General features: G+C 38.6%; 2 protein-coding genes and 1 long non-coding RNA gene across 13 annotated transcripts in view; 2 read left to right on the top strand and 1 right to left on the bottom strand.

Moving 5' to 3' along the window:
• SLC22A15 (solute carrier family 22 member 15) overlaps positions 1 to 9420 on the top strand; it is a 97550-nt gene extending 88130 nt beyond the window's left edge. The window contains exon 12 of the mRNA XM_074188516.1: positions 30 to 9420. Within this exon, the coding sequence (XP_074044617.1) occupies positions 30 to 116 (87 nt within the window). The 3' untranslated portion in view covers positions 117 to 9420. The remainder of the gene's footprint in view (positions 1 to 29) is intronic.
• Positions 1 to 16849, bottom strand: part of LOC141488449 (uncharacterized) — a 35823-nt gene extending 18974 nt beyond the window's left edge. The window contains exon 1 of the long non-coding RNA XR_012468682.1: positions 16721 to 16849. This is a non-coding gene — a long non-coding RNA (uncharacterized LOC141488449). The remainder of the gene's footprint in view (positions 1 to 16720) is intronic.
• MAB21L3 (mab-21 like 3) overlaps positions 9885 to 26220 on the top strand; it is a 41553-nt gene continuing 25217 nt past the window's right edge. Inside the window, exons 1-4 of one of the 11 annotated variants that reach the window (XM_074188521.1) lie at positions 16925 to 17091; positions 18102 to 18234; positions 21260 to 21337; positions 23465 to 23742. In XM_074188521.1, the coding sequence (XP_074044622.1) occupies positions 23695 to 23742 (48 nt within the window). In that variant the 5' untranslated portion in view covers positions 16925 to 17091; positions 18102 to 18234; positions 21260 to 21337; positions 23465 to 23694. Of the gene's footprint in view, positions 10332 to 16924; positions 17238 to 18101; positions 18235 to 21259; positions 21338 to 21370; positions 22625 to 23464; positions 23743 to 26220 lie in introns of those variants that run through there. The other 10 variants (XM_074188524.1, XM_074188523.1, XM_074188519.1 and 7 more) reach the window with 10 other exon arrangements.

The following is a 26220-nucleotide window of genomic DNA, read 5'->3' on the forward strand; positions in this document are numbered from 1 at the left end:
TGCCCTCTTTTTTTGTCCCCCCATTTTAGTCTGAAGACAAGGAGAGCACATTTGAAAGTGATAGTAATGAAGATGAGTTCTTTGATGCTGATGAAGAGACTCAGATGATCAAATGAGAACTGAGATCCTCTCTGCAGTCCTCCAATCATCTTTCATGCCTCTGACTTCACACAGATTCTCCCCTGGACCTGGAAAGCAGGAGTCAATGGCAATGGAATGAAGGTAGATGTTGCTCCTCTTGACTCTGATATCTTCTTTGGGGCAGGAAGAGAATTTGAGAGACATTCCCACAAGGAAGATTCTGATATTCTCATTGAAGGAGCATCGGAAACTTTTCTTGAACTTGAATTAACACAGAACTGTGACACACACCACAGCTCCCCAAACCCCCATCCCCTCCTTTGTCAAAGAGCCTCAATCTTTATTCCCAATGATGGAGGATGTTTCTGGAAGTTGAGTCTTTGGAGGTGCCTTGAAGCATATTTTGTTTGTAGCCTGAATATGATCTAAAGACAGAAATAGGAATTTATCTAAACATTTTGGTGGGCTAACAAGAACATCTTCATTCTTATTTAATATTGGACAATATTTAATGTTTATTCTTACTAGCACTCCTTCTTTGGAGGCAGATAAGTGTTTCCATTTCCACTAGATATCAGAGACAAAGTGCCAGGAGAGTAAATGATTTGCCTGAAGGGCTCATAATTTTTAGCAGCAAAGCTCAAATTTTGAGCTTCCAACTGATTTCCAAACCTATAGATCAGGGGTTCTTAACTTGGGGCCCATGGATCCTCAAGGTATCCGTGGATAAATTTCAAGGTATCTATGAACCTTCAAATTGTATGTTTATTTTTACTAACTTCTAAATGAAATTTAGCATTTTTTTCCATTATGAATGTAGACAATAAAACATGATTCTAAGAAAGGGTCCATGACTGCCAAAGGGGTCCATGACCCAAAAAAGAACTTCTGCCATAGATTTACTTTAGCTCCATGTGCCTTTAATCCAAGATATAGGAGTCTGATAAAAATGAATCCACCTGAAGAAACTTTCTGAAATTTTAGATTTGGCTCCCACTAATTGTGGATGGTTTTTTCACATTTCTGCTACATTGTTTGATAAGTCATTTGATGTTTCTGGACCTCAGTTTTTTGATCTGTCAGATGAGAAGGTTGGCCTGCAAAGCAGTAGTGTCAAACTCAAATTGGAAGGAGAACCACTAAATCATATATAAAGATTCCTGGATGGACTACATATTGACTTAGAAAAACCATATATTAATATAACTTAGGTAATGAAGTGAGGTAACACATTGGGTGGCACACCCAGCCTATAATTAAGAAGATTCAGGTTCCTGAAAAAAAATCTGGCCTCAGACACTTTCTAGCTGTGTGACCCTGGGCAAATCACTTAACCCTATTTGCCTCAGTTTCCTCATCTGTAAAATGAAGGAAAAAAATATGGTAAACCATTCCAGTTTCTTTGCCAAGAAAACCTCAAATGGGTCATGTAGTGTCAGACACAATTGTTGTGCTATTGTTTTAGTGTATTTTGTTAACTACTTCCTACCCTCAGGAGTGTTGTGAGCCACATGCAGACCTTTGGCCTTATGTTTGACACCTCTGCTCTGAAGGAATATCTCCAATGACCCCCAAAATCTTTCTGATTCTATGGAATGGTATTTCTGATCTGAGTCTGTAGTATTGGGAGCAGACAAAGAATCTTCTTTGGACTCTAAGCTCCCCAAAAAGTTTGTATAAAAGGAGCTAGGGAGTAGACCCTGATAACCCCACTGAGGAGAACACCTAGATTTCCTTTAGCAAAAGGGGCTGCTAGCACATGGGTGCAAAGGTCATTGGATCTTGTCTGGCAATTTGTTATCAGCTTGTTTTGACGTGATCCTGTATTGCTAATTGGTGAGCTCACTCCCTGATTTTTCCTGATTTCAATTTTCCATAGTTTTTGGTCCTCTTTCCAGATGCTTTTTGAAGTTCATAGGAAATTGAAGTTCACAGAAGTGACTTAGATGCTAATGCACCTGAATGGTGCTTAGTTCCCCAAAATGCTTTCTCTTTGAAAATTTCAAAGTTGACATACTGAGATTGCTTTTTCTAGCACATCCTGAAAGACATGTGCTGACTATTTCTCCTTTAACATCTGTATGTACAATGTTGAGTTAGATGACTTTTCCTGCAGGAGAAGATTCCATGGTTTTCTACCAAATCTGCTTGGACATATCATAGGAATGAGGACAGGAATCCTTTGTGACCATGTTTTCCATTCATCACGATCCCCTGAACCCTGGAAAATCCTAGAACAAGGGTTCCTAAATAAGAAGTAAATTCTATCTCCATTTCAGTATATTTAATGTCTTCTGTATGTATTTCATTTTATTTTATGCATCTAAAAATAGGATTCTGAAAAGGGACCTATAAGCTTTACCAAAGGGATCCATGACATGGAAAAGATTAAAAACTCCTAATCCCAAAACTCAGACCTTCTGGACTTATACCCATTTTACCCACCCCCTGCCTTGGTCCAAAATTAAGTTATACTTTTTTTCTGTAATTTTTTAAAAACTTTTAAATTTATTTTTGTTAATACTGTCAGTTATATTCTAAGCAATTCAGGACCATTTTGCTTTTCACTGTGCCTGAAACTGCTATAGCTATGGTGGCTGTTAAGCCAAGAACAATGACAGGCTGAGGGGTTTCCTCCCACTTCTGTCTCCAATTCCCCAAAGAAGAAGCCATGGTAATCCTCAATCATTTACATTTTCTTAGCCCTTGTTCACTACCAGTGTTTTGAGTGATCCTGACTCAGATCCTTGAATTATGGAATCCCAAAAGAATTGGGACTTGGCGAATCTAACCAAGGTCTTTCTGCCATTGGGAAGAGAACAACCTTCAGGAGTGAGTCTGCCCACCACTGGAGTGGTAGCCTGGCCTGATGTCCATGGGGAGTGTTTCATGGAAGTTCTAACAATCCTGTACCTGAGTCACCATGGTCCATAAAGGTCACCGTTTTCCATAAAGGTTGCCATGAACGTCATTGGCTGGGACATGTCACTCACTTACCAGGGAACTGCTACTGAGTAAAAAGTCCTTTACCCCAAAGGGGTGCTGCTATTTCCTTTATCCATCCCCTTCTTAAAAGCCTTTATATGAGTATCTGTTCCATTGATGGTAATAACTTTTGAGGAATACTGACTAGAAAAAGAGAAAACTGTTGTAAAATTGTCTATGTACAAGTATTCACAACTATATTTGGCTGATTTCAGGGTGAGTTATTTGTTCAGTCAGTGCTGTGCCTACTTACAATCTTTTGTATGGAGCATTTTTTTGTGTACGTGTCTAAAGTAAGTTCTCATTTCTACTAAAAAGTAGCAATAAAAACATTCCAGGTATCCCAATGTTCTGAAGGCAAAAGGTTCATGAACAGGTTGCCCAAAGCCTTCAGAACACAAAGATTCACTGAAGGAGACTTTCCCCTTTGGGAAGAGAGTGGTTTGTCTTGTGGTTTGTCTCTGCGCATGCAGCTCCAACGTGTTGGGACATTTCTGTTCTTATCAATTCAGCAAATATTCATTGGGCAACAGCTATGAGTTAACTACTGTGCCAGATGATGGGAATACGTGAAAAATGATAGCCTATATTATATGTGAACACACAGATTCAGTGGGAGGGGCAAGGGAGTGATCATGAATTTGAAGAGGGAGGGATTGTTTTCAGTTAGGAAGCCTCATTTGATCATTCCTAAGCAAATCAGACATTAAAGGATAGACTGGATTATAATTGTTATGACTAAGTATCACCTGATCATGAGGCCTTTTATTGGTCTAATTGACATTATTTTTTTTATGAATTTCTATTCTCACTGACCACATAATTGATATTTTTGTTGCTCTGACAAGATCATTTTCAATATTATTCTAATTTCTCATCCCTCCACAAGTATTCCTCATTTAATCATCATATTTAAAATTGGGAGAGTATAAAGGATGGAGGAAGCTTTAACAGATAAATTAAATGGTGTTATTTCTTGATCATTCAATAAGAGATCACAAAATACAAAACAATTTTGTCCTTATACAATATGTCAGGATGGTGTAATGGTGCCTTTTGGGGTGTGGGCATTGTCAGAGTTTGGTCAGAGTTGTGATATGAAACAAGAAAAGAAAGTACCAAAAGTTTTGTCTTCACCACTCCCAGAAAAAAATAAAAATCATTTAAAAAAAAAATTGTCAATATTTTTTCATAATAACAAAAACTGACCCTGATATAGTGCTAAGGGGTACAAATTAGGTGAAAAATTAAAATGGAATTAGAAAGGTTAGATAGTCTGAACTAGAACTCAAGATTTCTTTTTTATTTTTAATTAACAAATATTTATTAAATGCTTACTATCTGCCATGCACCAATCTAGGCTATGGAGATAGAACTATAATGAATGAAACAATTCCTACTCATAATAAACTTTCTTATTCTCACAAGACAAACTAGTCAGTAGATGTGAGTTACTGTTCAGTTGCTTATGACCTGTGCATCCTTGCACATTATAATCTTTGTCTCTTTAAATCCCGGTTTCCTAATCTGTAAAATGAAAAAGAGGCAGCATAGTGTCATTATATCTTGAATATGGAGTCAAAAGACCTGAGTTTTTAGGAAATCACAAAAACTCAATTTTCTTTTTTGTTAATAAGAAATAAGATATTGGACTAAGTGACTTCTTGATCTCTTCCACCTATAAATAAATGCATCCTTCCAGGATGGCTAAGAAAAAGGAAACCTGGAAAAGAGAGATTTCCTTTTCTATCTTTCTTGTCTTCTTCGTCCCTGCTCCCTTTTCCTTTCTCTCTACTCTCTCCCCCTGGCAACCTGAACTTATTTCTCTGCTTTAGTACTTACAGTGAGAACTCAGGATTTCTAACCCCCTCAGAATCCAGTGGTTTTTTTCAATGATATTATAATAATGTTTGTCCTTCATTCTCAAAAAAGACTATGACATCAGGAAGGAGATGCCATGACAAGCACAGGTGGTATGCTAGGTCATCAGCATCACTTTCTCCTCAAGAGTCTTCTGGGTCTAGTGGCCAGCTATCAATCAGGACAAACTGGAGATGACCCTGAATGCAAGGCAATTAGGGTTAAGTGACTTGCTCAAGATCACACAGCTAGCAAGAATCAAGTGTTTAGATCAGATTTGAACCCTGTCCTCCTGACTCCAAGGCCAATGCTATATCCACTGCACCACCTAGCTGCCACAATATTATGACTTTACAAAGAATACTGAGTTAGAACCAAGTTAGAACAAATCTAGACTCACATGCATACTAGGTCTGTAAACCTGGGCTTATCATTTAACCCCTGCCTCAGTTTCCTCTACTGTAAAATGAGTATAATAATAGTACATCCCTTATGGAATTGTTGTAGGGATCAATTGATATATTTATAAAACACTTAGCACCATGTCTGTCAGATAGCATTTATTGTTTTTCCTTCTCATTGCCCTTTCCTATTAACTTATTTATTATATGCCCAGGACTAAAAGAAGAGGAAAAGGTTTGAGAGCCTCTGGGAAGATTCTATAGAAAAGCTTAAGCAAAAGGGAAAAGTTGAAATCATTCTAAACATTATATTGATTTTTTTTTTAATGGGAATATAGGTAATGGTAAGTCTCTTCTAGAGAATTAGCCTGGACCAAATGTTGACAAGTATAAAGAGCAGACTTGGGTTTCTCCATCTATGAAACAGTTCTTGGGAAGAATTGCTATAGTCCTGATATCACCAGAATCATAAAAATTATCCATATATATGTATGTATGTATGTATTCATATGTATTTTCAATATTTTAGATGTACATGGTTTTTCTGATGCTATTTACTCTCTTTCCATTGACAAAAATCAAAACCACTCTGTGCCTGAGCCCATACTAGATTTTGTGAACTACTGGGCCAAAAGATTCACCTTGAAGTCATCCTAATAATGATCATCACTGGACTTAGGCCCTGGGAATACAAAGACAAGAAGTAAAACTCTCTACTATTGAGAGACTATGTTGTATTTAGGGAAAATAAGAGGAAGGAAGGGAGAAATCAGGAAAGTCCAGGGGCACTTAGAGTAGTCTAGGTGAGAAGTGATTAAAACCTGAAGTTTTGGGAAGAGATGGACTCCATGGGATGAATGAGAATGAGGATTCAAAGATTCCATCTTGGATGACCACAATGGCGGTGGCTTCAACAGAAATGGAAACTCAGGACTCAATTATTTTGGGGGTGGGAGGACACATAATGAGTTTTCTTTGTACAAATTGAGTTTGAAACATCTTAGGTAGTGGGACTAGAATTCAAGATAGATATATGCATCTGAGAGTCATCTATATAGAGATAATTGAACTGATGGAATCTGATGAGGTCAGCAAGAGATCATAGAGAGAGGAGAGAGTCCTGTAAAGAACCTTGAGGGATGCCCTTAGTTAAGGGGTGGGATAAGGGAAAAAATGATGTGGTAAATATTTAACAACTGTTTCACCAAGGAAAAATGTTTTACGTTTAATCTTCATGATTAACACTTTCTCCTACACTTGAATCTAGACAATCAACAAGATAATAAGCTTAGCCTTGATTTGTAGCATTTGTTGATTTCCCAAGTGCAAAAACTCACATTGGAAAATATAACTATCAGCTCTCAAGAGATCAAGGATGAGCCAACTCAAACAAACCCTTGAATATGAGTGCATGAACTCAATCCTTCAGCAATCAGAGGTGAGGCTCAGCTCTGTTCCTCTGCCTCCCCCTCATCACATGTTCCAGCTCTAAAGGTGCTTCTTTTTGGTCTAAACTCAGAGAAGAATAATTTGGAATATAATGATGCCCTAGTTCACTTCCAAGAACTTTAGCAAGGAAAAAAAATGATTCCCAGGAAGGAAAGAAAGAAATCTGGATGCCCAGGGAAGACATATGATAATCAAATAACAAAACACCAGCCCATACCAAGGTCAATGAATAGCTCACAATAGAACATCTTGATTATTAAAAGGATAAAAATAAAAAAAAAGTTGAATGAGCAGGCTCTAGGACAATGGAATGGACTATTAAGAACAAGACAATAGTTCATTTGAAGAAGATCCAAGTAATAATTTGGATGAAGAAAAAAACTGTGGTTCATGTCCTCTGGAGCTTCATGGACATCAAGTAATATAGATTCCACTTGAAGATGATCCCAGGCCAGACAGGAAAGAGGATGGGTGGAATGAAATCTGGGCAACCACTTTTTGACCTGATTCTACAGCTATGGTGGAGCCAAAGAAACTGTGGTCACACATATGGCTTGATTGACCAGAAACAACAATACCCAGGTTGGGCTACTTATATAGATTCAAGATAGGATTTCAGAGCAGTTGATCAGAGGATGCTGAAAAGCAGCCCGAGACAACCAACAGTTTGGATGGCAACAGTGAGCCTGTAAGTCTATTGATAGGAGGGGTGCTAACCTGACCAAAGTAAGTAAACATAGTAGGACCAGTGAGCCTGCAAGCTTACAGTGCTTCCCCTAAATGAAGATGCTACACTGTTCCTGGACATACAAGGCCCAGACCCATATATGTTATCATAACATGTAATTTTATTTGCTGAATGGGAAAGTGAAGAGAATAAACATTTATCTGGCATTTACCACATACCAGGTGCTGTCTAGACACTTTACAAACATCTCATTTGATCTTCACAATGTCTTTGTAAAGCAGATGAGAAAATTGAAGTTAACAGAGACTGAGTGACAGGACCCAGGGTCACATCACAACGAGTAGGTAAGCTAGCATCCTGATTCTTCTGCCCCACTTACCTGCCTAATCTAGCTGGATGGGATCTATGTCTTTGGTCTACTGAGACAATGATGAGATTGAGCTGATGTTGTTCTATGTGTGATGCTGTGACTATCCCCATTTTACAGATGAGAAAACCAAGGCAGATAGCGATTAAGTGACTTGTCCAGGATCACACTCCTTATAAACTGAATTTAACCTTTGATCTTCCTGAGTTCAGGCTCGGTGCTCTATCCACTGCATACCTATGTTTTTGGATAATACCTGTTGATCTTTGATCTTTTGTGATCTGTGCTATATGTCGTTTTTCTACCCAATACCTATCCTATCTATTTGGCTCCGCAGGCAAATTTAATGTGTTATATATTATAATCTTGCGTGGGTGCTGAATATTTGAGATGATTATCTGGGTTTGTGTGTTGTTGTTTGATAACTTTTATGATGAGCACCTAAGAATAGACCTATTTATTGGGATGTACTAGCAGAACAATTTTTTTTTAATTGAAGAAGATAGAATTGGGCAAGCAGTAACTTTGTTCCTGGCAGGGAAATAAGACAAAATGTCAACTCTACCAAATTCTTCAATCTTGTTCATTTGGGGGAAATTTGCATAAACCACAGATAGCATGGCTGTTGTCCTTTGTTCTCAAAGAGAACCAGAAAGATATTATTCTGTTGGAATCAAGGTACAATATGTCCACCTATGACTAATCAGACCAATATGAGTTCATGGCACAGGTCGGGCACAAATAGTCATGTGAATATTTGGAATGGATGTTCTAAATTTGTATGTCTTACATTTCTTTTGAGCTGGCACAATTCTACCTTGCTCATAGATCACAACACTTTCTGAAGAGGAAATGCTACCCTGGGTGGTTTTGTGACAACTTCTCCCATGTCACAAGCCAATTCCATAGTTTTTAAATGAGACCTTGAGAGTGACTTTTTTTGGACCCATTTGTGAGTGCTTGCCCTGTTTGAGTTCTCCACACAGCAAAATGGAAATACAAAGGAGGGGAAAAGAATTGTCTCACCCCATGTGAGATTAGGTTAGGGTAAAACAGAAAATCAGTTCAAAAGATATTCTTAAATACCCAACAGTTTCTCTACCTAGCTAGCTTTCTTGAGTATATCTGACTGGGTTATATAACTCACGAACCAGCTGAGACAGAATAGACACTGTTAGAATAAGAATGGCACAATGAGGATGCCCAGGAGAGGGTGGCTCCCTGATGATACCAGCAGAGAGCAGCATGGTAGAAAGAACCAACCAGTAGAAGACACCTGCTCAGCCAAAAGAGCTGCTCTCCTAATGACTTTACCAAAAAACTGGAGGATTTGAGGAGTAAGCAGTAGCAGCAAAATAGGTGAGTGAAGACTAATAGCAAGCATTTATCTAATGTTTTAAGTTTTGCAAAGAGCTTTACAAATATTCTCACAACCCTGGCAGTTATGTGTTATTTCCATTTTATAGATGAGGGATGACTGAGGCAGAATTTGAATTCGGGGTTTTCCAACTTCAGGTCCTCCTTTCTATCCACTGCTATATGTTCCTTGTTGTGTAACCTCTCTCATTCATGTATATGGTAAGATGTGGGAGTGTATACACTCTTGTATATATTGAGGGGAAGAGAAATCTTTTTTGGTCATTCATTTTCCTGTATTGTACTACAATTTTTATTTGTATTAATTTGTTCTCCATTTTGGGATTAAAATCACCAAAGAACCTGACTAAAGTTTGGGGAAAACTTTCAGGGAACCATATGAAAATGGGGGTAGGGTCACACTCTATCTCCACCATGTCTCCCAACCAATTCCAGAGTTCTGGAGAGAGAGACCTTGAGACTTTCCAGCCCCAGGTATTCTCTCCCATCTCTAATTTTAATACAACTACTATCGATAGAGTTGGCTTCAGGTGTGTCACTAATCTAGACTGGCTCTTTTGGCTATCTAGAGAACCAAACAAAGAGATTGGGTGGAGTTTGCCTGGGGCAGATTAGAAAAACTTCCTTCTAACCACTGTTATTCCTAGGGGGAAAGAAGGGAGTTTCCAGTAAACTCTAGAACTACCTCTCTTCTGAGGTGAAGCAAAAGTTGGATGATTATTTAAATCATGGTAGAAGGGATTCTTATTCAGACACGTTGAGTCAGATGGTCTGACATTACCTAATTCAGTTATTCCAACTATGGAATGTTTTTGTTTTGTTTTTATAAATAGAGTGTTTACCCCCTCTTGAAATTTGCAAAAAGAATCAGGCTGGATGTCTGCTAAGGGGGATTTCCTCTTTAGACCAGAGGTTAAACTAGTTTATATAGTGTAGTGGAAGCAGCACAGAATTGAGATTGGTCTCTGAGAGATCTGTTTAATTTGTTTCCCTTCTCTGGGCATCAGTTTACTTATCTATAAAATTGATAGGAGAGCTGAGTGGTACAATGGATAGATGACTAGAATCAAGAAGACCCAAGTTTATATCCTGCCTTGAAGACATACCAACTGTGTGACCTTGGGTAAGTCACTTAAGTTCTATTTGCTTATTTGTAAAGTGGAGATAATCATAGACACCTGCCTTGGTTGTTGTGAGGACCAAATGAGGTCATATTTATAAACTGTTTGGTTCAGTGTCTACCACATAGTGGGCCCTTTATAAATGCTTATTCTAGCTTCCTTCCCTAGGTTAGATGAGCTCTCTAGGTCCCATTCTACTTTGGATACCTGATCCTTACAGTTCTAGTTAGAAAATTTGTGATTGGTCCAAGTCAATATTAAGTATCAATATCAACTCTTGACATTTATTTACTGTTTTTAAGGTCTCTAAAGTACTTTACCTTTACTATCTCAATAATAAAATTATGAGATAGGATAGTGATTTTTCCCATTTTCAATCTCTGGAAAAAGAGTTTGAAAAGGGAAATTACTTGCCCCAATCCACATAGCCTAAACTACTAAACCTGTTGATTTCCACTATAGAATGGGAAATGTTGAAGAAGAAATATCTTTCTAGTTTTTAATATTAAATGTTAATTTGTACTTGTCTCTATTTTCTGAGGGCTTCCGTAAACCCAACAGATGTAAATTCCCTCCTGTTGTTCAATGTAATTTGCCAAGATAAGAGCAACCTCAGCTCATCCCTTCAGACCCTCTTCCAGCTTCCTGCCTCTCAGTCTTTCAGACCCCAGTCACTTAGAAGACATGGAGTTCCCCTTTAACCCACTTCTCCCCGACTCTTCCCTGCACCAAAAGTGGGCAAGATTATAAGAGTTTGGCACACATTCCCTTCCATGTCCGGTTTTTTCCCTTTCTCTCTTTCCCTTGGGCATTCTCCTAGATTTTTGTTTTTCAGCCTGTTCTCAAGTAACTTATGGTCTCTCCAGGAAAAAGTTTAATCTGGGAACTTTGCAGGCTTGTTAAATAAAACTCCCAAGCTTTCCCATGTCCAGGGCTAATTGTGAGTTTTTCGTGGCCAAGAACTCTGATCTTTGTGGCAGCACCACTCATCTCCCATCATCTGAAGCATCTTGAGGGCAGAAATTTTTGTTCCATTTTATCTTTTTATCTTTAGCACTTCACACAGTATCATATACATGGCAGGTGCTTTTTAAATGAATTGGAATGGAAAAGGGCATATATAAAATCAGACATAATATGACAGAATAAGGTAATTAGAAATAATCTTGTCCTAATTAAATGAAAGATATCTCCTTAGCCCCAGATGTCCTAACTCTTCTGCTTGCTTATTAGGATCATGGAGTTCTCTGAGATTGTTTCCTCATTGGAAAAATTGGCATTGTTATTTGTTTGCACAACTACAATTTTAACAGAAAGAACTTTGAAAACTGCTTTAAAGATGTCTGTCTCTTCATGAGTCATGGGGTTTTCTTGGCAAAGATACTGGAGTGGTTTGTCCTTGAGGAAAACAAGCTTAAGTTACTTGTCCAGGATCACACAGCTAATAAGTGTATGAGACTAGATTTGAACTTGGGTCTTCCTGATGCCAGACCCACTACTCTATATATCCATTAAACCACCTAGTTGCCCTCCTTTAAAAATATGTATTTATAAATATATCAATTATATTAATATGAGCTCTAATACTGTCTTGATTTTTATTATCTAATGAATCTGAAAGTTTACTTGAGATATCTTTTAAATATGTTAAAAAAAATCTGCCTTTGAATTATGTAGCTACATACAAGATATTCACATATTTTGAAATTATTTTTCTCCCTTTGCCTCTCACCTCATTATATTATATATATGTGTTTAAATATGTATATAGATAATATGTATATTTAAATCTATAATATATGGACACAATTTTATGCATATTTATATTTATATGTATAGCTATGACTATAATCATACATCCTTTTTTTCCAATGAAAAAACCTCACATTGAGCCTTGAAAATATGTTAATATTCAATGATATACCATTAGGTTGTTTTTCCTAACTTAAATGATTTCTCACTGCAAATTCTATTGATTTTTCAGAGGATGCTGTAGAGTTTTGTAGGAAATGTGTCCAGGCAGGAACTGGATGAGAAGAAAATCAGGTCCTGTTAGAACAACCAGCTCCACTCAGAACCTCAAAAGCCTGTAAGGGGACCCCCCTCCTCATTTATTATGCTGAGCATCCACAATTTAATGCAGACCCTGAGCTCTGTGTGAAGGAACAATCTATTTACTTCTACTGATGGATGACTTGTACTGAAAAATGACTCCTTTCAAGATCCTCATATATTGTCATTCCTAGGGAGGAAGAAAGGAAGGAAGGAGAGGAGAGGAGAGAAGGAAGAGAAAGAGGGAAGGAAGGAAGAAGAGAAGGAAAGGAAAAAAAGGAAAGGAGGGAAAAGAAAAGAAAGTCTTTTAAGTAGATATTGGGATGTTTGTTTTGCATTCTAGTATTGCATTTCAAGTCCCAACTCACCCACCACCTAGATAACCTTGTCCTGCAGATTAAGAATGACTCTCTTGCATGAATAAACACCCGGATCTTGCTTATTACTCAACTCTTCCAAATTGATCCACCTACTAGGAAAACTTAACTGGCCCCCAGCTGACATCCCCCACCCCAATCTCAACTCTTTCCCAATTCCCTTTAACTTATCTTTTGTCCTGTAGCTCAGTGTCAGAACATATATGATCAAGCTCCAGGGTAGTGTGAGGCTAGCTGGAACCCTTGGAGACAGAACCAGGACAGGAAGGATACCTGGGTCTAATTCATAGCCAATCAATGGTTTGACCTGTGCAGGTTCCATGAGATATAGAAGTACAAAGGAGTCAAGTTAGTACGTGGTCTGGTACTCAACCAGGGGTACTCAGTGATAGGAAGACCCTAAAAAATGGGAGCATTATTTATTTATACCAAAAATATTTGTGTATTGGTGAGGTTCACTGGAAAAAAACCTGAACAGGGAGTCTAGAAACCATTATTCTGCATCACTGTCTAATCTCTTCCTTGATTTCTTCATCTGTAAAATGAGCTGCCACTCTTCTCTCAGTTTCTGTGCTCACAACCCAGGTATCACTTCCGACTCCCTACTGTCCTCACCTCCCCATATCTAATTGCATTTTACCTCTGCAACATCTCCAACATGGCCTCTTCTCTCTTCTGACACCACCATCACACTGGTACAGACCCTTACCACCTCTCTCCTAGACTGGGGCAACAGCCTCCTTATGGGTTTACCTACCTAAATCTCCACTTTAATTCATTTTTCCCATTCAGCTGCCAAAATCATTTTCGTAAAGCTGAGGTCAGACTGTGTCACTCATGTTAGAAGGTGGTACAGTGGATAAAACAAAACCTGAACCAGGAAAACTAGAGTTCAGATCTGACTCACACACTTACTATCTGTGTGACCCTCTCAGTACTTGCCTCTGCTTCCTCATCTGTAAAATGGGAGCAAATATGGCATCTTTCAGGGTTATGAGACTTGATGAGAAGATATTTGTTAGCACTAATGCAAACATTTGTTTGCATTAAATTGATACCAGTGACTAGCCCAGATATAGGTCTGTATAAATATTTACTCTCCTCCTCTCCCCTCTCCTCAATAAACTCCTGAGGCAAACTATCACATATACAGAGATTTTGTATTTGTTTTTTATGTGTGTGTGTGTGTCTATCTCCACACACATATTCCCAGTTTTCTTAAAACTTATATACCCCAACCCTCCTGCCCCACCCTTACCCTCTCACATTTATACTCACACACACACATTAACAATTGCAACCTCACATTCATAATCACACACATTCACAGATTCACTCACATTAACACACACATGCTCATACTCACACACATTCACACATACATTTACATACAAATTCACACTCACACACTCACTCTCCCACATATTCACAGTTAATACACTTATACACACACAGACTCATGCACATTCTCTCTCTCTCTCTCTCTCTCTCTTTCTCTTTCTCTCCCCCCATACTCTTTTTTTCCCAGTTATCTATCACTGCCCTCCCTGCTGTCTCCCAAACAATATGCTCCATCTCTCCCCTCCTTGCATCTTCTCTAACTTGTCTCCCTCCTCATCTCTACCTACTGACTTTTCCAATTTCTTTTAAGTGCTAACTCAATTCCCAGCTTCTACAGGAAGACTTTCCCAAACCTTCTTAATTCTAGTCCCTTCCTTCTATACATCCCCCCCTCCCCTCCCCCATTTCTCCAGTATCTAGCTGGTTTGTTCCTATTTGTTCAGGGGCTGTCTTTTACCTCTATGTGCTCAGAGCTTAGCATGGTATGCAGTAGGAGCCTACTTATTGAGTGACTGACAGTACACTGTGGTTAGTAGACACTAGGGAAGATATTTAAAAGTATATCATGTGAGTCCCTGAACTCATAAAGCTTACAGTACAATGAGATGAGACACAAAACATAGATGGTTACAGTGCATAATGACATTCATTAGAGGGAAGCAATAAGAAGCATTTATTAAGCTCCTACTGTCCTGTACTGTGTGTGTGTGTGTGTTAAGCACTTTATAGCCATTATCTCCTTTGATCCTCACAACTCTGCTATTATCATCCCATTTTATGCTTGAGGAAACTGAGGCAGATAAAAGTTAAGTGACTTGCCCAAATTGATACAGTAAGTGTCTGAGGCTGATTTTTGAACTCAGATGTTTGACTTCAGGTTCAGTATTCTACCCATTCTACCACCTAGCTGTCTTTAGAGTTGAAAACTAAAGTGCCTCTCTACTAGAAGATGAAGTCTTCATGGAGATAATATGCTTTTTTTTCTTTAATTTTAATTTTTTTCCACTTTTATATTTTTCCATATCAACCAGCATTTATTTAACATTCATTTTTGTAAAATTTTCTCCATTCCTTCCCTCCCCCTCTCCATGCCAGCAAGCTTGTACAACCATGCTAAACATATTTTCGTATCATATTGTGAAAGAATCAGAACAAAAAGTGAAAAATCATGAGAAAGAAAAGGCAAATTTTAAAACAGTTTGCTTTGATCTGCATTCAGACTCCATAGTTATTTCTTGGGATATGGATAGCATTTTCCATCAAGAATCTTTTAGAATTATCTTTGAGCACTGTATTGGAGAGAAGAGCTAAGTCTTTCATAGTTGATCATCCCAATCTTGTTATTTCTGTGTACAATGTTTCCTGACTCTGCCTGCTTCACTTAGCATCAGTTCATGGAAGTCTTTCCAGGATTTTTTAATTCTGCTATTTCTTACAGAATAATACAATTCCATTACATTCACATACCAAATTTGTTCAGCCATTCCCCAACTGATGGCCAAACCCTCAATTTCCATTTCTTTGTTACCATAAAAAAATCCCTATAAATGTTTTTGAGCATATGGCTCTTTCTCCCTTTTTTATGATCTTTTTTGGGATATAGACCTACTATTGATATTGCTGGATCAAAAAGTATGCACAGTTTTATAACCCTCTGGGCATAGTTCCAAATTGCTAAGAAATGATGTTTTTAAAGACTAACCACACAACTTTTCAGAGAATGTCCTCTGTAATATTAAAGTGTTGAGTTAGTTATGCCTAGATAAAATGTATCATCATTGTATATGGAGGAGAGTGCTATGAGACCAATCAGGTCTGGAAATTCTGGCACCAGGTTATAGGGTTAAAGTACCAGACAAAGAAGTTTGGATTTTATACTGGTGGCAAGAAGAAGTCTATTGGATCCTTGAGCACAGGAGTGATTGATAAGTTATAATATTTGGGCAAGGAAGAATATTTTGGAAGTAGGATGAAGGGCTGGTTAGAAAGGGGCAAGAGGAGAGAAGGGAAGACATTGAACGATTGCATGTTCAGTTTTTGTTCTCTCCCTTTCTTTCTCACTCCCTTTTCCTCCTCCTTTGTTTCCTTCCTTCCTTCCTTTTTTTTTCCATCTTTCCTTCCTTCCCCAAAGAGATGGATCAGCCAATGATATCAAAATGGTCTCATGTCTTAAATGAATGTATTTTAATTCACATCAACAGAAGACTTGAGGAGTGGGAGGATTGAGTCAAGGACAGTAAGATAAAGATACAAAGACAGGGTGGCTAGGTGGTGCACTGGCCCTGGAGTCAGGGGTACCTGAGTTCCAATCCAGCCTCAGATACTTAATAATTACCTAGCTATATGGCCTTGGGCAAATCACTTGCCAAAAAAAAAAAAACCCTAAAAAAGAAGATAGTGATTTTAATTCTTGGATACCAGAGTCTTTAGGCCATGGTAGAAGGAAAAAAAGGAGTCTTAGTCATCCTAGATAATCACTTCCATAATCAGTGGGAAAGATAGCTTGTCTCTCATCTCTTCCAATAGTTCAGGAGCCAACTAGGGCTTCAGTTATCAACTTCCAACCAGGGCAGCAGCTGACACTGTCAATATTAGAGCTATATGCTGTCTCTCATTTCTACCTTATTGGGGCTGGGAACCAACACCTCTGTCATCTGGACCAAAGATGTTACAATACAGCAGCAAAGCTTTTGGCAACTGACAACCAGAAGTCCCAGGAATTTCTCAGGCAGAGAAAAGGTTTTACTTGGGCAAACTGTATGGTTTTCTGCTTCTGATGTCACAGACATAGAGGAACCAATGATTAAGACTGCATGGAGTATGGAACTTTCTAGCTTAGAAGATTCTGAGTCAGATGATTTCAGAAAAGGAAGAAGTGCCAAGCAGGAGAAAAGAGACTACTCCAGGTCAAACTTAGCCTACACAGTGTCGAGAAAGACTAGACTGTCCAAACCACAGGATTTTTTTGGATATAATCTACACAGTATTCTAGGTGGGGGTGACAATGAGAAGCCTAGACTAAGAGGTTGGCTATCAGAATAGGGCAAAGTAGGTGATACCTAGAGATGTTTTAGACTAGAAGGACAGTTGAAGTGATTCAGTGAACAGAAGGGTTGCTTCACCTGTAAAAGGAGTTCAGTAAGTTTTAACTCTTAAGGTTGTTGCCAAGACAAAATGGGATAATATTTATAAAGTGCTTTGCAAGTTTTAAAATGCTATACAAAGGGGCGGCTAGGTGGCGCAGTGGATAGAGCACTGGCCTTGGAGTCAGAAGTAACTGGGTTCAAATCTGGCCTCAGACACTTAATAATTACCTAGCTGTGTGGCCTTGAGCAAGTCACTTAACCCCGTTTGCCTTGCAAAAAACCCAAGAATAAAAAAAAATGTTATACAAAGTGTTGTTGATGATGATGATGGTAGTGGTAGTGGGGATGATGTTGTTGGTGATATTGATGATGTTAGTGGTGATGATGTTGTTGTAAGTTGGAAACTACTTGTGCATGAGAATTGGGGGGACAAGAAAGATCAAAGATAACCCCAAAGCCAAGAGAAAGGGAACAGCAATGTGTTGTCACATACAGAGAGAGTGAAGTTGAAAGGAGGAGCTCAGTTTTGAACACTTGAATTTGGAGTTGTCAATGAATGATCCAAGATGGAAATGTTCATATTGATAGAAGGATTAGAGGACCAAAGAGAAACAAGATTGTTCAAGGGGTTTGACAATTGATATGAGACCACTGGAGAAGAGAGTAGAGCAGAGAAGAAGACCCAAGGCCAAGAGGTAGTTAAAGTTGGAAGAACAACCTGGGAATGAGTACATGAGAGCACTGAGGGTAGAGGGTCCAGAAAGGGGAAGGTGGAAGGGGAAAAGGGAGGTGTGAGTGCTGGACATGGGTTACATTATATTAACCACCAAAAATGAAAGGTTGCTCAAAAGTCACTGAGGTGGGTGGTGGAAATGGAGATGAGGAACAAGGAATAGATACCCATCTCTACCCCTAGCCCAGAGAATTGAGATTGTGGAAGGACTGACCAAGCAGAGAGATTTGCAAGAGAAGTGATTTCCTCAAAGGACAGACAAGAAATAAAAAGAATGTTAATTGAAAAAATCTCAAGGATAGAAATGATTTCAATGGTAAGAAGGAAGGGATCCCAGAAAGTACAGGTCATCAATAGATATAATATGGTATAAAGGAAAGAGTATTGCTTTTGAAATCAAAAGATCTGACTTCAAATCTGCTTATCACTTGCTATCTAGGTATTCTTGGACAATTCACCTCACCCTTCAGCACCTTAGTTTCCCCATCTATAAAATAAGGGGTTGAGTTAGATATAACTTCTGAGCTAGAAAGTCTTTAAATCTCTTCTATAGTCCCTTCTATAAACTTTTTCTTATAACCTCACATACTGAAAAACTGGCTTATAGATAAAGGTTTCATCACATTATTATACACCATAGATTCTGAGTTGGGATGGACCTTAGAGCTCATTTGGGAAATCTCTTCATTTTGTTGTTGAGTTGTATTTCAGTTGCATTCAACTCTTTGTGACTCCATTTAGAGTCTTCTTGGTTAAAGAACTGGAATGGTTTGCCATTTCCTTTTCCAGCTTATTTTATATATGAGGAATAGGGTAAAGTGACTTGTCCAGGGTCAAACAGAAGTAAGTTTTTAAGGCAGGATTTGAACTCTGGAAGAGGAGTTTTCCAGACCTTTGTCCACTCTGTCTTCTATGCCATCTAGCTTCTCATGTATGTGTATGTTACACATATATCTGTGTATCTGTGTCCTTACATTACACACATGTGAATATTTATATATCACATATGCACATGACTATATATCTATTCACATGTGTATAGATATATGTGTATATATGCATACATACATGTAGTGTGCTTTAAAAATTTTTTTTTATTTTTTATTTGTTGTTATTTATGTTTTTATTTATTTATGTTTTTGCAAGGCAATGGGGTTAAGTGGCTTGTCCAAGGTCACACAGTTGGGTAATTATTAAGTGTCTGAGGCTGGATTTGAACTCAGGTACTCCTGACTCTAGGGCTGGTGCTCTATCCACTGCACCACCTAGCTGCCCCAGTGTGCCTTTTTTTTTAAAGAATGGGTTTCCCCATCTAGTCCAGGCTATGGGACTGCAGGGACTATTCATGAGCCTGGTCCCCACTACTGATCTGTTTTGTTTCTGATCTGGGTGAATTCCTCCCTCCTTAGGCATCCTGGTTGCCCCTGCTCCTGGAGTCTCAGCATATAAACACTACAACAGCATAGCCCAGGAGCTTAGAACTTTGAACTTAATGAGATCCAACAGCTTCAACCTCTTCATCACCTAAGATTATAGACATGTACCTATATGCTTGGCTAAATTTTATATTCATATATATATATATATATATATATAATATATATATATATAATAAAATTTCTATCTTCTACAATGCCTATCCAATTCAATTGAATAAACATTTCATAAGCCCCTATTGGCAAAAGAGCATTAAATACTATTATTATATTAAATAAATTAAATAAATATATTAAATAAATTAAAATACTCCAAAGCAGAGATTCCCATTGGGAGGACTGACAAAGAACCAGCATTAATAGGAATCAGGAAGACCTCTCTTCAGGTTCTGCCTCTGATTCCTTGTGTGTCTGTGTGACTTTGAGCAAGCCACTTAACCCTTCTTTCACTACTAATTAGTAAGCACTGACTAATGGGCCAGGCATAGAAAGGAAAACAAGACCAGGCCTTGTTCTCAAGTAGCTCATGATCCAAGAGAGGAAGCAGTATGCAAACAAGTATGTACAAACTAGATAGGATGAATTGGAATCATCTCAGAGAAAAGATACTAAGCACTGGGAAAGGTTTCTTGCAGATAGTGGGGTTTTAGCCAAGATCTGAAGGAAGTCAGGGAAGCCAAGAGGGAGAGATGAGAAGGGAAAGAATCCCAGGTATGTGGAAGAATCACTAAAAATGCTCAGCACCCACAAAAGGATCAAGAAAATCATAGTCATTGTATCAGAGAATGGCTGGAGGGGAATGAGTTAAACAGTGGATAGTGGGCTGGGGCCTGAAGTTGTTGAATTCAAATTTGACTTCAGACACTTACCAACTGTGTGACCCTGTGAAAGCCACTTAACTTTGTCTAATTTTCTTATCTGTAAAATGAGATGGAGAAAGTTATAGCAACCCACTTCAGTATCTTTGCCAAGAAAACCCCAAATGAAGTCATGGAAAAAAAAATGACTAACAACTTCCCCTTAATACTCTTCTTTAGGCTTTTGGGATATTTTCTTTCATGCCCACTGATCTTAGGTGTCCCATGGGACTCTTTCCTATGTCCCTTTGTATTATTTCACTGTGCCCTCCAGTTGCCCATTCAAGAAGAAGGGCATGATCAGTAGTTTCAAAGACTTCAGAGAGGTCAAGAAGACTGAGGATTCAAAAAGGGCCATTAGTTTTGGCAAGGACAAAATTAGTAAATTTGGAGAATACAGTTTTGGTACCAATTGCAAATAGACATCTCAAGGAATTTAGCCCCCAAAAAGAGGAGAGATTAGGAAGATAGCTATTGGAAATGGATTGATCAGGTTTTTTGAGTATGTGGGAGACATAGTTATGTTTGTAGGTAGTGGAAAACAACCTGGAGAGAGAGAGAGAGAGAGAGAAAGAGAAACTGAAGATTAATGAGAGAGTAAATAGAGTTAACAGTCTGCTGAAAATGGAATGCATTGGGATCTTTTGAGCATATGGATGGGTTTGCTTTGGAAAAGAGAAAGACCATTTCCAGGGATTCATCTCAGATCTGCTATCAGTAAACTTTCAGTGTGACCATTTAGACCTTGGAAACTAGCAGCTACTAAAAATCAAAGCTTGATTGTTTTGTTGATTATCTCTAGACTTCAGAAAGTGATGGACAAAACTATTAATAATACAAATAAGTTTAAAAATAAAATGTATGAGGGGCGACTAGGTGGCACAATGGATAAAGCACCAGCCCTGGAGTCAGGAGTACCTGGGTTCAAATCTGGTCTCAGACACTTAATAATTACCTATCTGTGTGGCCTTGGGCAAGCCACTTAACCCCATTTGCCTTGCAAAAACCTAAAAAAAATAAATAAAATGTATGTACATTTTCTTTTCAGAAAGCTGTTTGTTACCAACATAGCCCTAAGCCACCTCTTCATATGAAATAGGAGTGAAGAAGGATATCCTGGCAGAAGGTATCTGAGTGATGTTGGGGAAAGAGGGTACACTCTGCAAATGACCTCAGTAATTTCAATGAAATATGAGGCAAGGTTCTCAGATGAGAAGGCAAGTGAGAGGGGAGCTGTGGAAGGTGCTATGGTGAGTGGGATAGTAAATGGATCAGAGAGATGTAAAAGGATTGCTTTGCCTCAGTAAGGGCCCAGTTGAGACCATATAAAACCCTTGGATATAATGGATATTCAGGTAACACTGATTTATTTGATTCAGTTTGTAACTGAATGGTCTCCACAAAGATAGCAGTCTGGAATAGAGGCTGTATCTGTTTCAGGCTGTGAAATGTCTTGTGGATATGGAAAGGTATTTTAGTTCCCTTTTCCTTAAAGCACTATCTCCCCAAACTAGGAACTCTGTTCCTGCTTGAAACTGGTTACCACACAGCCCAGTGACTGCCAGTAAACATTTCCCTCTCCTTCCCCACCCTATTGACTCAGGATTTTAAATACTTAATCCTAGCAATCCTCATCTATACCCCCTCCCCCATAGGACCATTCTTCATTCATTCTTACAGTTCACCAACCCTTGTGTGACATGTCACATCAAATCAAACAATGACAAGAAGATATAGGGTTTCAGGAACAAATAAAACAACTAAACTTTTTTGTGAGGGAAGAAGGTAATAAGCATATATTTTTCTCTTTTTCTTTTCTTTTTTTTTGCTACTACTGATTTTTCCATAATGTTCCCTGAAAAAATAAGGAACAGCCTGAACAGAAGGTGGTGGAACTCAGAGAGGCATCGAAGATAAATTTAGGAGTAGTTGAAGTCCAGTTGGTGTCAGACCTTGCTAGGATAGTAGACACACACATATTTTCTCCCTATATAGAAGGTATCCAAGGTTGCTTAATTTAATAGCTATAAAATAAAAGGAAAAGCAACAGTTTTAAAGAGGTTTTTTGGTTATTGTTTCTTGCTACACACTCCCCACCTTTGACTTACTTGACAGAAGCAATCTAAGATTGGACATCCATTATCACTTGACATATTGACTATAGGCAATGTTTGCCAGTTTCTGGGAGACCGGGCCATTGTGAAATTTTTTTTTCCCTGCAGTAAAACCAGCCTGAGCTAGCCTGGCTGGGTATCTGCAGCCCATGCTCTTCTCAAACATGACTCTTGCTGATGAAACCAGATGGGAACATTTTCTCTACTTATTACAGGCCTGTTTATAGTGACTTTATTTTTATTGCCAGCCACACAGGGCTTTCAAATGGGAAGAGGGAAGCTATGGTAAAGGAAAACAGGTGAGCAAGAGAAAGATCTGTGTCCTCTCATTTACCCCATGTGCGAGAGCCGAGAGAGAGAGAGAGAGAGAGAGAGAGAGAGAGAGAGAGAGAGAGAGAGAGAGAGGAGGGAGTGGGGGGAGAGAGAGAGAGAAAGTAGAAGAGGAGAGAAGGAGAATATGTATGAGGGAATGTGAGAAAGAATGTAAGAGAGAGGAGAGATTGTGTGTGTGTGTGACAGAGAGAGAGAGAGAGAGAGAGAGAGAGAGAGAGAGAGAGAGAAGAGATAATGAGAGGGAGAATATGTATGAGAGAGAGAATGTAAGAGAGAGAGGAGAGTATTGGTATGTATATGTGTGAGAGAAAGGAGAAAATGTGAGAACAAGAATGAGAACACTGATAGGAACCTTGTTCTAAAAGCAAGATGAACAGACTTCGCCTCCCTGAAGCCTGGTGCCAGACTGAGAATGATTATCTCTTGTTTTTTAACTGTTTATTGTAAAGAAACTAAATCCAACTGTTTGTACTTTATACTGGCAGGCAAGGGTATTTACTGTCAACATGAAAGGGAACAGAGGAGATATATACCCGGAAAGGCAAGGGGGTACTCCTAGTCGCAGTAAAACTGAATGCAAAGAAGCAGGTTGGGAAAGAGATTAATTTAGGAGAGATTTTGAAAGTTTGGCTGGCTCAGAAGACATTTCTTTCTTCTAAAAAAAACCTGTCAATTATTTGAGTGGAAAATATATTTTAGAGGATTAGAAACTCTACAGAGACAGTCTAGAAAATAATTCTAGCTTTATATGAATGACAAATTCAGTTTTTCCCCCCTCCACTCACAAAATAATTTTTCTTTAAAAGAATCTCAGATATGTGCTTATGACTTACAAAAGATTTGAGCCAAGAGCTGAGGAGGAAAGATGCCTGAGGAGTGGAGACCGCCCTTTTGTTTAACTCTCAGAGAAGCTGGGAGGAGCAACATGTGGATAGTGGACAACAGCCTCCAGACAAATAGTATAGCAACAATTTTCTTTGCAGTTATAATCAGCCCAAGAATCTAAAGCATAATCTGGAGCAAAAAGAGAGAAACCATGGCTTCATTAACAGATGAAAACATGAAGCGTTTTCTTGTAGATAAGGTAAGAATAAATGTATCTTGTCTCCCTGTCTCTCTGCTATCCTCCCGAGTACATACTGTGGACTTTGAGGAGAGAAGCTTATGGAGCAGCTTTAGGCTTAAAGGTAATCAGGGAACAAGGCACTGTACTAAGTTCTGAGGATACCAAGAAAAAAAAACTCACGGTTCTGCTCTTAGGATACTCACATTCTACTGGGGAAGATAACATGCAAAAAAATTATACAAGATATGTGTGTGTGCGCGAGTACACATGCAGAATATGCATGTATGTGTTTGCAAATAACCTAGAGACTTCCCATTATTTGTCCCTTTTTTAGGGTTCCTTTATTCATGATTCTGCCTCTTTCATGTTTTCCTATTTCACCAAATCTCCTTAGACTCATGGAGAGACTGCTTTGTAATTGTTTTTCAGGCATTTCTCAAGTCAATTCTGCCTCCCTGACTGGCCTGGTGAGCTCCCCTGGAGGCTAAGACAACTTCTTTTGTTCTTTGTGTGTGCTATAGAGTGTCTAATACAGTGTGTCCTGTACAAAGGATGGCTTCATTTGGCCAGGTTTACTAAAATGTTCAGTCCAAGGAGCCCAGAGGTCATTGAAAGAGCTGAGCAGTGACTTAAGAAATGGCTAGTACCAGAAATGAACCCAGGGAAGTGGTCAGTTATAATTCAGTTGTGGGTGGGGGAAAGGGGCAAGGACCACCTTGGAGTAGGGAAACTCAATTTCTGGATAGAATGGAACTGCCCACCTTGCCAGGGGAAGAAGGTGCTTACATCACGGCTGGGCACCTGGTGGCTTTTGTGTTGAACTAAAACTGTTAAGTGGGTGATAGGTTCTTTTGTTTCTAGTTTACCAAGAAATTTATTTCAGTACTAGCAGTAGATTCAGTGCCCTCAGGCAAAGAGCTGCTATGGCCTAGAGTTTCTGCTTCTCCTAAAATAATATAAACCCCTCATTCGCCAGATGATGAAACTGAGTCCCAGACAGAAAAAAAAGTAATTTACTTCATTTAGAAGAAAAGGGAGCAGGCTTTATTAAAAGCAATAACCACTTGGAGTGGTTTCAAGACTTTTCAAGGACTTTCATTAAACCTCCAGGGGGGGAAAAGTCATTCTCTTTAATAAATATTATTTTTATATTTTGTCTCCAGAGATTTCTTAGAGTAAAAAGAAAAATGAAATAGGAGACTGATAAATATAGTGAGAACTGTACCCCCTCCTGCTAAATGAATCAATCAAGTAAACAGTTCTTTTATAAAAACCGACATTTTAGAGGGAAATCCATAAATATGAGTTTTCTTTATTCAGTATTTAAACTTGAATTATTTAAAGTTCTAGGTAAACAAATGTTTCTATTATTCTTATCATTGTTTTAAGTAACTAAGCAGGGTGGGCACTGTAATTAATTTAATGGAATTTTCACTGGACAAATCTGCATTGCTCACAGATTTAAAATAATGAGGGTTTTTTGCCCTTCATTCTTGAAGAAGACCATGACATCAGGAAGATGATGCCATGAATGGAACATGAATTGGATTTGGGGTGCCATGTCACCAGCCTCACTTCCTTTTCCAGAGCCATCTGTATCCAGTGGTCAGAGATGAATCAGGACAACTGGCGATGACCCTGGATATGAGGCAACCAGAGTCAAGTGACTTGCCCAAGGTCATACAGACTAATTTTCAAGTGTCTGGCTGAATCAAATTCCTGGACCTTCTGACTCCAAGACCAGTGTTCTATCCACCATGCCAACCTAGATTAAAATCCAAACTCCATTGAAGTCTCTCCTCTTGAAAAGAACATTGATATTCTAGATAGAGACAGGAATAGAAATGGAGATGAGATTATGGAAGGATTATGTTCTTTATCAAGTCTTTGGAGAAGCTTGTTGAAAAAGAGGAAGCTCCTGTCTTCTAGGAATTTATAATCTTTATCTGTCCCTAGCTATCAAACTATCTGGCCTTCTCCTTAAGGTTATAATAATCTTGAAAGAACAAGAACTATATTCACCATACTAGTTTTAGCTCTCTGCGGAACAATGCCAGCAAGGGAAATAATACTCAGGAAGTAAGCATTGAACATTTATCTTTAGAAATAAAGAGGAAATGGGGTGGGTAGGTGGCACAGTGGAAAGAGCACCAGCCCTGGAGTCAGGAGTACCTGAGTTCAAATCCAGCCTCAGACATTTAATAATTACCTAGCTGTGTGGCCATGGGCAAACCACTTAACCCCATTTGCCTTGCAAAACCAAAAAACCTGAAAAAATAAAAAATAAATAAAGAGGAAATGGATTAGGAGGTAGAGATGGAAATAGCACAGGACAATCATACCCTGTCTCTTTTGAGAGAGGTCAAGTTGACAAAACTGTAGGGTGCCAGGTGATCTTTCTTTAAAGTTGCCTTTAATTATTATTTTCCCATGATCTCTGATAAATTTCACTCAAAACACTCATTTAACATAAATGGCCTCTTTGAGTCTTGTTTT

This window comes from Macrotis lagotis, chromosome 5, assembly GCF_037893015.1.
Source record: "Macrotis lagotis isolate mMagLag1 chromosome 5, bilby.v1.9.chrom.fasta, whole genome shotgun sequence".
NCBI lineage: Eukaryota > Metazoa > Chordata > Mammalia > Peramelemorphia > Peramelidae > Macrotis > Macrotis lagotis.